Source organism: Myxocyprinus asiaticus, chromosome 25, assembly GCF_019703515.2.
Source record: "Myxocyprinus asiaticus isolate MX2 ecotype Aquarium Trade chromosome 25, UBuf_Myxa_2, whole genome shotgun sequence".
NCBI lineage: Eukaryota > Metazoa > Chordata > Actinopteri > Cypriniformes > Catostomidae > Myxocyprinus > Myxocyprinus asiaticus.
This window is the reverse complement of record NC_059368.1, coordinates 38,466,631-38,480,021: the sequence shown is the minus strand read 5'-3', so window position 1 is coordinate 38,480,021 and position 13,391 is coordinate 38,466,631. Positions and strand designations below refer to the sequence as shown.

Genomic DNA, 13,391 nt, shown 5'->3' with positions numbered 1-13,391 from the left:
CATAGCTCAGTATCTAGCCTGCTCAGTGCATCCACGTGAGAGCTAACAAACTCATTGACTATTTATGCACAGACACTAATTGCAATTTAAAAAGCCACAGGTGTGGGGAAATTAACCTTTAATTGCCATTTAAACCTGTGTGTGTCACCTTGTGTGTCTGTAACAAGGCCAAACATTCAAGGGTATGTAAACTTTTGATCAGGGCCATTTGGGTGATTTCTGTTATCATTATGATTTAAAAAGGAGCCAAACAACTATGTGATAATAAATGGCTTCATATGATCACTATCCTTAAAATCAATGCCAAAATTTCACAATTTCTGCTAGGGTATGCAAACTTTTGAGCACAACTGTATACGTAGTATGCTAATGGAGTAATACATCTGAATCCTCAGTATTCATAAAAGAGTAAGGGAGGCATACCTGGATAGCCTACTTTTCCAGCAAGATTCTGAAGTGCGCTTCAACGGGAGCTTAGGAGACGTTAACTTCAAATCGTTGGATTTTTTTAAACACTGCAAATCCAAAGACGAGATCCACGCAACCCATTTATCATTGAATACTGTCTCTTAATACCTTTTCTGTTCTTTATAGTCAGTTGTTGATCCAAAAAAAAAAAATAATAATAATAATAATTTAATGCTAATCACGCATCGCACAGATGAGGTAAAGCCATTCGAGCCCTCTCTAGTTAACATGCACTTATTTAAAAGCGCTGTTTACAGAAATGTCGGTTTTTTGTTAAAGAGACAGTACCGGTTTTAGTACGTGTTCAGTTCAACAAATCAATGTAAATACTTGTAAATAGTACAAATTATGAAATTTAACAATAAATATGAAACAAAAATAATATATGAAATATAATTTCTTATTTATTGATTGAATACATTTATTTATTCATTTAAAAAAAAAAAATGTGACCAAAATTATGAAAAAGTAATCAAATATAATTTGTAAACTTAATATTTTCCTAACGTACATAGTTAAAAAGTCTCCTGTATAATTAACAGCATTAGCTGCTGGGAGATAATTTATTTTATATGTAAGCAAAAGGGACATTATAACTGAAATCAACCCATATGAATCGATATTGAATCGAAATAGCTTGTGAAACGGAATCAAATTTAATCAGGAAATCTGTATCAATACCCAGCCCTTGCTTCAATGGTGCTTCAATGCTTATGTCTGTCCCCTGTTCATGATTGAAATCTAAAGGTGATTGTGCCTTCTCTGTTGTTGCTCCCTGGAACTGTGTTCCTTTAACTATAAGATCCTCACCTACTATAATGACTTTTAAATCTTTTTTTTATTTGGCTTTTGAACAGAGCAATGACAATGGTGTTGATGAGTCTTTTGAATGTTTTATGTTTTTGATTTTATGTTCTTATTTGTCTTAAATGTTTTATTATTATTATTATTCTGGTTTGTATTGTATTTATACTGCTCATCTGCATATCTAAGGAATGTACTTTATTTCTGTCCGAGAAGTGCATCCTACATCAAATGCAGTGCATGCTCTGACAGTACGCGATTTCGGACGCAGCTTGTGTACTTAAATTTGTGTTCGAGTAAATAAACTACTCATCCCAGGAAGCATTGCAAATGACGTTATCTAATCAAAAACAGCAAACTCTTTTGCCACGATTTGTTTACAAAGTGACACACTGAAAAAAATTATGTGTTGGATTTACTTAAAATATATATGTAGCATTTTTGCATCAAGCTTTTTAAGTGAATTCAACGTATGGTCATTTTATGTCAGCACAACTAGAAAACCTTTGTTAGATATACAGAAATGTATCAGTTCATTCAACTTTATTTACTTAAAAACGTAACACAAATAAGATTTAGCAACTTGTTTCCAATTAACCTTTATATCATTGTTTCTACTTAATTTAATGGAGTCTAAAGACAAAAATGACCGAGGTCAGTCATTAAACTTGATTACTTGGATTAAACAGGATCCTACTTTACCAAAGGGAACACTAATCACCCTAATGGTGACTACACAAAATAGCCATTTTCAATAAAAAAAAAAAAAAAAAAATATATATATATATATATATATATATATATATATATATATATATATACATATATATCTCAATAATGCTAAAAAGAGCTAAAATCTCAATGAATTCTTAATGAAAACTAATTAAATGTCTATATAAGTTATTTTTGACCAAAGAAACATGCTTAAATTATTCAAGTGCAAGGGCTTATGGGTATTCCCCCACAACCTCAGTTCTGTACTTGATCGATTGAGTTAGTAGTATCTAAAATCTTAATTTTAGGAATTTTTAAGCCGAAGAAGTTCAAGGAAGTCACAATTATTCATTTATTTTATGTATCACTCTAAGTTCACCATAAAATTGATGTTTTGTGTTGTACACATTAATGAAAATTAAGTAAAGCTAAATATGTTCAAAACATTTACACTTCTGAGTAGGAGCTATCTAATTTCATAGTTATGGTTGTTGAGCCAACAAATCGTTTTCCAGTGTTTTCTAATGCAGTGACTTCTCTGATTGGTGGATCTCTCTTTAGGATTATGGGTAGTGTAGTTCTTAACTGGCAAACATGATTCTTTTGAAAAGTTGAAATCACATCGACTTGTGGCTTTGACAATAGCACATACCATTGTTTAAAAACAGCATGGTTTTGCAATATTTTATGCTAACAATAATTTTGGTATAATTAATGAATTTTATTTTACTTCCAGAACCTCACTGTTGTGCTCTATAATTGGCAAAAAAGATGAAAAGTTTCATACAGAACATATTATACTGACCTGAAGATTTCTCACCTCCTCATCTCTCTTGCGGCTCTTTTCAAGAAGATCTGCAAAATAATATTGATGCACACTTAAATATGGAAAGAAAATGTAGGGTTAATGGACATCCAAATCAACAGTTCAGATCTGAAGGACTCAACATGGATTACTGCACTTACAAAAACAGTAACAGTCACAAGTTCACAAAATGAACTTGTGAAATGAACTACTAATATTTAAGTAGTTTCATTTTTCTTTTTCTTTATTTTCAGAAACAAGTCAAGCGGAGGGAGAGATCTGACTGAAAAGTGCTGTCAAATACAGCTCGACTTTGAGCAGCAGGGTGAAAGCAAATATTAGCATAAGATAACTGAGTGCAATCTTTTCCGGCCCTGTTTCTATCACCACTGTGGAGGCTATAAGCAACTTCCCCATCAGCAGTGATTGTCTTTTATTTTCTCAGGCTGGACTGAATAGAGTCGACTATAAAAGAGCTCACACACTCGATGTCCCAACTGGAGCTCAACAGCAGTAATTTAGCAGATCTGTGGAAAACAGTGAATTTGTTGAACATGAAATAAGAGAGTCTATTTGAAGTGAAGGGTTTTTGGACATCCACTGTAATGTCATGGAAAAAAGATTCAAGTCATTTGAGTCATCATTCAAAAGTGCCTGAAGGCTCAACGTGACGTAAAATACATTTGTAGTTAAAAGCAATGGTTTTAACTGTTTATATTGTCATTCTGTTTTCGATCAGGTTTTAAAGATCAGTGGTTCTCAACTGGTTTTGCTTCAGGAGGTTTTATATTGGACACATCTAGTGGCGACCCAACACTAAAAATAATTGTATATTGTCCAAAAGTGAACACAAAAATACTCAAAAGCTTTAATGCAGTATGCAGTGGAATAATGGTATATGACTTCACAGTAGCGCTGTAATGTCAGGTGAGTTTAGGGTTGGGAATCGTAATTTTACGATTCAGGTTCCGATTCTGATTCCTCTTAGCAATTCCGGTTCCGGAACAGAGCAGATATAACCAATTAATTTAATACAGTTCTTGTAAAAGGTGTGTTTGCAGACTTTTTAGAGACATAAATACAATCCAATAACAGATCCTAACTATATTTTATATAAACAAATCTAAACCAACAATAAATGTGATGGCATATTTCATTATTAATTTATTCTTTTATAAAATTCCACTTATTACAACAAAACTTGTGTATCATTAATAATATATTGTCATATGAACAACCAGTTAGCAACTGCACTGCTTGATTTAATAGAGACACGCAGGTCATCATTAAATAAACAGTAACAGTTCCAGAGACAGTTTAGACTGTGTTTTGTAGCCTGTTGTTGTACTTGTGGGACTTCAACAGTTCTTATTTAATTTTGAGTTGGACATTCATAACTTTCACATCAGTATAAGATTACTTGTATACTGGAAGCGCTGTATGTTTTGCGCTGTAGATTCAAAAGAACCGGCTCCTTTGAATAATTCTTTTGGGAATTGAACTGTACCGGAAGCGCATATGTTTCGCCCTGTAGATTCAAAAGAGCCAGCTCGAGAGTTGTTCGATCGTAAATCAAATACACTTGCAGAGCTGTATGTTTTATGCTGTAGAGTCAGTCGAGGGCAGGGCTGCTGCAGAGATGTGCTGCTGGAAACACTGTCAGAGTATTTCAGGGCGGTGTTCCAGCCGCATCTGCAGAAAACTCGCTGGAGAACGGTTAACGGAACCGACAGTCACGAAGATCATATGATTCCTGTATTTTTTAAAGAATGGAATTGTTTCTGAACAAGAGATGAACCCTAGGTGAGTTGGTACCTCTTTTCTCTGATTGGATGTCTTGAAGGAACCGGTCCTGCTGGGTAATGCGGTCCAGTAGGCTCTGCTGCTCTAAGTCTCTGCTTTGCTTCAGAGCCTTCATCTGCTCCCTGTGCTGCTGCAGTGTCCTTCTCATCCTCCTCTCTCTGGCCTCTCGCTCACGCACCTCCTCACACAGCCACTGGAGCTTTGTCTGAACACACAAACACACACACATATATTTTCTTCTAAAAACCTTCATTTGTGTTCTGCAGAAGAAAGTAAATCATACACATCTGGAATGGCATGAGGGTGAGTAACAAGGTTTCTGCAGAGTTTCTAAGATCAAATTGAAGACTTTTTAAAACCTTGTTTTAAGACCTGAACAAATAAAATTAATACTGTATACCCATACCAAAGCAAACCTACAAAATTTCACAATAAATCATGCATCACAGACTCTTACTTAAACAGGCAGGGGCACACATTCAACATAGCCTTAACATTGCTTATCAGTAAAACAGGGTAGGCTATATGCAAGTTTAAAATACTCAAGACATGTTTTCCACATATATCACATTAAAATTGGTTTATGTACCATTATATAAATAAATGGTCAACCGATATTGGATTTTGCTGATAATGTGTTGAAAGGCAATTGATCTGCCAATAGTTTTTAAAATTGGTTACTTATATTACATGTTCTTAGTCTGTCCTTACTGTGATGGGCCAGGCAGAGGCTACAAGAGTCCAAATGGAGTCAAATTTACAGGTGCATCTCAATAAATTAGAATGTCAAGGAAAAGTTCATTTATTTCAGTAATTCAACTCAAATTGTGAAACTCGTGTATTAAATAAATTCAATGCACACAGACTGAAGTAGTTTAAGTCTTTGGTTCTTTTAATTGTGATGATTTTGGCTCACATTTAACAAAAACCCACCAATTCACTACCTCAACAAATCAGAATATGGTGACATACCAATCAGCTAATCAACTCAAAACACCTGCAAAGGTTTCCTGAGCCTTCAAAATGGTCTCTCAGTTTGGTTCACTAGGCTACACAATCATGGGGAAGACTGCTGATCTGACAGTTGTCCAGAAGACAATCATTGACACCCTTCACAAGGAGGGTAAGCCACAAACATTCATTGCCAAAGAAGCTGGCTGTTCACAGAGTGCTGTATCCAAGCATGTTAACAGAAAGTTGAGTGGAAGGAAAAAGTGTGGAAGAAAAAGATGCACAACCAACAAGAGAACGAGTGAGCAGCCTTATGAGGATTGTCAAGCAAAATCGATTCAAGAATTTGGGTGAACTTCACAAGGAATGGACTGAGGCTGGGGTCAAGGCATCAAGAGCCACCACACACAGACGTGTCAAGGAATTTGGCTACAGTTGTCGTATTCCTCTTGTTAAGCCACTCCTGAACCACAGACAACGTCAGAGGTGTCTTACCTGGGCTAAGGAGAAGAAGAACTGGACTGTTGCCCAGTGTTCCAAAGTCCTCTTTTCAGATGAGAGCAAGTTTTGTATTTCATTTGGAAACCAAGGTCCTAGAGTCTGGAGGAAGGGTGGAGAAGCTCATAGCCCAAGTTGCTTGAAGTCCAGTGTTAAGTTTCCACAGTCTGTGATGATTTGGGGTGCAATGTCATCTGCTGGTGTTGGTCCATTGTATTTTTTGAAAACCAAAGTCACTGCACCCGTTTACCAAGAAATTTTGGAGCACTTCATGCTTCCTTCTGCTGACCAGCTTTTTAAAGATGCTGATTTCATTTTCCAGCAGGATTTGGCACCTGCCCACACTGCCAAAAGCACCAAAAGTTGGTTAAATGACCATGGTGTTGGTGTGCTTGACTGGCCAGCAAACTCACCAGACCTGAACCCCATAGAGAATCTATGGGGTATTGTCAAGAGGAAAATGAGAAACAAGACACCAAAAAATGCAGATGAGCTGAAGGCCACTGTCAAAGAAACCTGGGCTTCCATACCACCTCAGCAGTGCCACAAACTGATCACCTCCATGCCACGCCGAATTGAGGCAGTAATTAAAGCAAAAGGAGCTCCTACCAAGTATTGAGTACATATACAGTAAATGAACATACTTTCCAGAAGGCCAACAATTCACTAAAAATGTTTTTTTTATTGGTCTTATGATGTATTCTAATTTGTTGAGATAGTGAATTGGTGGGTTTTTGTTAAATGTGAGCCAAAATCATCACAATTAAAAGAACCAAAGACTTAAACTACTTCAGTCTGTGTGCACTGAATTTATTTAATACACGAGTTTCACAATTTGAGTTGAATTACTGAAATAAATGAACTTTTCCTTGACATTCTAATTTATTGAGAAGCACATGTATATGCAGTTTTTGGTGCAACCAAAATACCAATAACCAGGAAAAAAAAAAAAAAAAAAAAAATAATAATAATAAAGATCTGACTCAACACGGAACTTTTAACTTTAAAGGCTGAAATACACCGGGGACTCTTATTTTGAAATGTTTGCGCTTCAATGCTTGCAGCTGCTCATTCAAACATAAGGGAAATAAAATGTGCACTCCTACAATAATCTACAAAACATTACAATATAAACAATTAAAAGCAAATATTGTCATATTTCATCAACATTATATCATCATCATCAACAGGTGATCATTAGTGATCACTTGTCATAAATTTCCGATATGATTGTGAACTGCTCTGCAAAGGTTGGAAGTCCCCACATGTTTGGAGAAAATACAACAGTGTTGTGTTTTCACTCTGAAGGATGCAGCGCATGCATTTATTTAATTAAATTATATTCTTTTGAAGTTTGATAATCACATTAGGTCATATCACGATTCCTGTCTTTCCGCTCTCAAATTTAAGACCTCTTTAAATGAAAATTAAGACTTTTGTTGTATCAAATGTTTCTTTTTTTCTCCCAATTTGGAATGCCCAATTCCCACTACTTAGTAGGTCTTCGTGGTGGCGCGGTTACTCACCTCAATCCGGGTGACGGAGGACAAATCTCAGTCGCCCCCGCTTCCGAGACCGTCAATCCACGCATCTTATCACATGGCCCGTTGTGCATGACACTGAGGAGACTCACAGCATGTGGAGACTCATGCTACTCTACGCGATCCACGCACAACTTACCACGCACCCCATTGTGAGCGAGAACCACTAATCGCGACCATGAGGAGGTTACTCCATGTGACTCTACCCTCCCTAGCAACTGGGCCAATTTGGTTGCTTAGGAGACCTGGATGGAGTCACTCAGCACGCCCTGGATTCGAACTCGCGACTCCAGGGGTGGTGGTCAGCATCAATGCTCGCTGAGCTTCCCAGGCCCCTTGTTGTATCATTTAAGATATTAAGACTTTTTAAGACCTTAAATTTGGGAAAACTGAATTTAAGACTTTTTAAGGATCCACGGGAACCCTGCTTTAAATGGGTTGAGAAAAATTGTGTTTGTGTGTAGATGAAGTTTAAGAACGACGCTTTCTGCAAAAAAGGGTCAAAAGTCTTGACAAAATGAAAGAAAAAAAGAGATATGTATGGAGTGAAAGATGCAGGAGCCTCTGTGAAGTTAAATGTAATTGATACAGCAATTTAACAAGAAACTGCAAACAAGTGGAGAGCTGTAGTTTTAACCACACAACTTTGCAATGCTTTTTGTGACTATTCGTTAGAACTATGGTTTCAGGAAACACCAAAACGTTGAACTATGTTGGAAATGATAGAACTTGTACCTATAGTTGGCTAACGAAGCTTTTGGGAAATGCACCCCTGTTTGTTTGAGTTGCATGTCCAGCCCGACACAGCAACACTGACTTAACCAGTGGCATGAGTTTGGGATGGGACTGTCTATTTGTTTGTTCAGCCAAAGGCAGAAATCTGTTTTAAAACAATGTTTATTTTTGCAATTCCATTTGATGAGTCTAGTCTTGCAGAAAATACACACTTCAGCTTTAAAACTAACAAAAACTGAAATCAAAATACAAAATAAAATGAAAACAAAATCTACACTGAAAATCTGGGATTTTTTTTTCTTTTCTTTTTTTTCAGTCAAAACTGGACATATACTGAAAAATGTAGGATAAAAAAATAAAAAAAAAACTCCTGACATGAAATGAAGATATTAAATATTTTATATAAAAAGATCTAATGCTATGTATATTGATATAAGTATTAGCACAGCCCTACAATGAAAACTACAAATCACCCACTGATATGACTTTAAATGTATTTATGTAATACATTGTTACAAACACACAGCGACAAACCAGCTACATGCACACATTTTTTTTTAAATAAACCTTATAAAACATTAGATTAAGCCCCTGAGAGCTGGAGAATATTTCTATCGATCTATGTGAGATGTTAAAGAACAGCAGCTGTGTTAAGCTGAATGACATCTGCTGGAGAAATGATCACTGAGAACTGAGTTTAACATGACTTGTGTACCTTAGCCTCAGCCAGCCAGCGATGGGAATCCTTCTGCAGTCCTGGAGTCAGAATTATGGCCTACAACACAGAAAGTGCAACACCGAACATTATGCTGTTTGGTTTCAAGGTTATAAGCAGTATTATTGAAAGAAGGTTAATTTTATTGGCTTTCTGCCTGTATAAAGAAAGTGGAGAATTGACATGAAAATGGAGGGAAATAGAGGGGGAACAGGGTCAGGATATAAACCAGGCCAGATTCGAACCTGGGTCCCCATGAGCACAAAAGCTTTTTATATGCCGTAACCTACGCACTTCCCTCTGTGCCACCGCTTCAACATAAAAAAAGGTTATTAAACTTACACAAGACATCCACATTCTATCCACCACCACATTCATATGGAGGACATTTTCAAACAGGATATGTGATGATTTATTGACTAATCTTAAAGCAAATGAATTCAGTGACAGCCCCAAGCTAGTTTACAACAAGGTCAATTATGACAACATCAATGAGAACTATAATTTAAAGGAATCCATTTAAAGGAATAGTTGACCCAAAAATGAAAATTCTCTCATTATTCACTTACCCTGATGCCATCCCAGATGTGTATCAGAACACAAATGAAGATTTTTCGAAAAATGTTGAAGCTCTGAAGGTCCTTATAATGTAAGTAAACGGGTGCCATCGGGCTACTGGCTATTTGATGGTCCAAAAGGCATATTAAGGCAGCATAAAAGTAATCCACACGACTTCAGTCGATCAATTCATTTGTTCTGTAGCAAATCGATAGGTTGGTATAAGAAAAAAATTATAGTTAAAAAAAATGTAACTTAAAAAAAAAAAAAAAAAAATCGCTTCGGTGTCGACGCATCAGTGAAGTAAGCACTATGGCGCATTCATGCAAAAAGTCAGAAGCGCACTCTTTGAATACCACAGAGGAATGAGCGTCACGCAAGAGTCAGTTCATTTCAAACAGCAATTCAGCACTGGGTGGAAGCAACGATTTTAAGTTAAATACATTTTAATTATCGATTTGTTTTTTACACCAACCTATCGATTTGCTACAGAAGACATTCATTGATCGACTGGAGTTGTGTGGATTACTTTTATACTGCCTAAATATGCCTTTTGGACTGTCAAATAGCCAGTAGCCTGATGACACCCATTTACTTACATTATAAGGACCTACAGAGCTTCAACATTTTTTGAAAAATCTTAATTCGCATTCTGCTGAAGAAAGACAGTCATACACATCTGGGATGGCATCAGGGTAAGTGAATAATGAGAGAATTTTCATTTTTGGGTGAACTATTCCTTTAAAAGGTACATTCAGTAATTTTTTTTCCACATTAAGAATTTTTTACTCCTAAAGTAATGAATAGTCATTTTGAAACATATGTATAAAATCATCAGCACTCACATGAGATGAAGAGTTTAGTTACATCAGTAACCTTATAAAAGCTGTTCTATTCTACATGGAGACGGTCCCCTCATGGGGGCTGCCATGTTAGGATCACATGACCAACCGAATACTACTCGCTTAATCTCAGTAACCATTCTGTTCATGGACACTTTCACTCAAGCATTAAATTAATCATCGCTAACTTCGAATACTTAATTTCTACAATGGCATTGGTAACTGAAAACTGCTGTTGCCCATGGTTTTGTGAAAGGATATCCAAATTAAAATAATTTCATACTGCTAAAATTATGTCTTTGCATTTGTTTTGAATGCAGTAAGTAACAACTGTTATATTGAAAACTGCTGTTAAGTTATTAAATATATTTGACAAATATCTTTAACTGTTTAAATGTTGAACTGTGAAGGTAATATGGTCTTATTGTGTGCTGTGTTATGAAAACTAAAGGTATAGTCACACCAAGAGCTTTTGAATACAAACTATGGATTACCATGACGCTATTCATACCAAGTCTGATAAAATGTCCGCCTGCAATCAAAAGTATTTTTTTTCTTTGGACTGCTCTGAAAACTGACTGACCAATTAGATAAGAGCTTTTTGTCACTGCCGAGTCACTGCTGCTGCACAATCCAATGCATTGGAGGCACTTATTAACTGGCAAACACAGTTATGCCAAATTAGGTAAATAATTGCCTTAAAGGAATATTCTGGGTTCTATACAAGTTAAGCTCAAATCGAACAGCATTTGTGGCATAATGTTTACTTTTCTTTAAAAAAAAAGCAAAAATCGGGGGCCTGGGTAGCTCAGCAAGTAAAGACGCTGACTACCACCCCTGGAGTTGCGAGTTTGAATCCAGGGTGTGCTGAGTGACTCCAGCCAGGTCTCCTAAGCAACCAAATTGGCCCGGTTGCTAGGAAGGGTAGAGTCACATGGAGTAACCTCCTCTTGGTCGCTATAATGTGGTTCTCGCTCTCGCCGTGGCGCGTGGTGAGTTGTGCGTGGATGCTGCGGAGCACAGCGTGAAGCCTCCACGCGCTATGTCTCCACGGTAACGCGCTCAACAAGCCACGTGATGAGATGCGTGGATTGATGGTCTCAGACGAAGTTTGTAATTTCATAAAAGCACTTACATTAATTCTAATGATTTGAGCTGTAAAGTTGTTCAAATCAACATTTTTACAGTCATTTTAGGGTTTGTTGATATTACATTGTCATGGCAACGAAGATGTAAAACTGGCTATAACTTTAAACAGAAAACGTTAGTAAGTGATTTAATCACACTAAAATCAAGTTAACATGGATATTGTTTATAAACTTTTGAAACAGTGAGTATTTAAACTCTCAAAAATTGGCCCCATTCCCTTCCATTGTAAGTGCTTCACTGGAACCAGAGACGGATCACTTCTATTATAATTAATGGGAGAAATTGGAACGCCCTCCCAAGGAGCTCTAGCGCCCAACGGTCAACGGATGTAGAAAGGAAGTCCCGCCTTACAGATAAAAGAGCCAATCACCTTTAAGATAAAGACATTGCCTGTCAATCAACTCGAAAACGCGCATGCGCATTAGCTATACAAGCCGTGAAAATTGCGTTTTTTTTGCGTAATATGAGGTAAAGAAGCACAATTTATGACACAAGTTTTGTCTGATTTTACTGCTGATTTAAATATGTTCTTTGATCGTAATCTTGACTAAATGCTTTGAGATTTCGGTGTTGCACTGTCATGTCTGGAAATAGCCTCTCGAGAGTGCTCTAAAGATGGCCGACAGTGGACTGACTTGCTAGGAAAACTTTGCTGTAACCCATATATTTGCTTTTTTTTTTTTAAAGAAAAGAAGCAAGTCAACATTTATTTTTGTGGTAATTAATAATATGCCACAAATGCTGTCGATTGAGCTTAACTTGTATTGGACCCGGAATATTCCTGCGTTAAATACTGTATATTAACCTCATGTATTGACAGCTGACTGTAATAACACAGTGTTTGCTATTCAAATTATACCTGAATGTCATACTACTAGAAACTTCTGTATAATAAGAAATTTTATGAAAAATTGCATGCCTCTGAGGAGGTTTCGAAAATAAAATATTCAGAATTGTTCAGCGTCAGCTTCCTCTGATTCATTCTGAGTGGATGGCAGTCAACTGGAGGCCCGTAAACTTCCCAGATCTTCAGCTCGGTGGGAAAACCCCACTGCACAGATGAATCACTTTACCAAACAAAAATGAGCAGATTTACAAATTTCTCATTTAGAGCGACGGTGTACGCCTTCAGAGCGAGCGCGCACAGGAGGGGGCTTTGTCAGCTTTAAAAAAATGCGAGCGTGTGGATAGCCTGTGTTCCCCCGACAGTTCTCGCCTGTCACGATCGAGGACGTCTGAACACCACCGTGCCGCTTTAGACTGCTGACACAAACACATGACAGAGGAGGGGGGCATTTTGCCACGATCTTTCCTTGAACGATCAAAGGTGGCTGCTGGCAGCAGATAAAAAGTTTCGAAGGCTGCAGAAGTACATTAAAGGGTGGAATGTAATGTGGCTGGTGACAGCTCGAGCTGAGAGTAAAGACTGTATTTAAAGATGACTTGAGAAACAAGTACAGACAGCCTGCAAGCAGGAAGTGAGTTCACAGCTCAGAGCTCAGCTTTAGTGCAACAAATATTTCTCTATGTAGGAAGATTTGATTTGGAGCACTTTAAGTCTGAGAGTAACATTAATGATTGCTCAGGAGGAATACCAGTCACAGTTTGAGACTCAAGATAAAGGGGCCCTATCTTATACTTTTGTAGCATTTGAATTTATCCCTTAAAAGGAATAGTTCATCCAAAAATAGGGATGGGAATCGTGAGGAATTTAATGATTCCGGTTCCTTAACAGTTCCATTAATGATTCTTTTAGTACTTTTGCAGAAGCAATATTTGGAAATAAGAAATGCAATTCTTATTTTTTT

General features: G+C 36.9%; 1 protein-coding gene across 6 annotated transcripts in view; it reads right to left on the bottom strand.

Moving 5' to 3' along the window:
- The window catches only part of LOC127415782 (centrosomal protein of 128 kDa-like), a 77,566-nt gene that overhangs the window by 14,859 nt on the left and 49,316 nt on the right, over positions 1–13,391 (bottom strand). For 5 of the 6 annotated variants that reach the window (XM_051654697.1, XM_051654699.1, XM_051654702.1 and 2 more), the window contains 3 exons: positions 9,035–9,094; positions 4,607–4,799; positions 2,792–2,841 (listed from right to left, as the gene is read on the bottom strand). In XM_051654697.1, coding sequence (XP_051510657.1) covers positions 2,792–2,841; positions 4,607–4,799; positions 9,035–9,094 — 303 coding nt within the window. The remainder of the gene's footprint in view (positions 1–2,791; positions 2,842–4,606; positions 4,800–9,034; positions 9,095–13,391) is intronic. The other variant, XM_051654698.1, reaches the window with a different exon arrangement.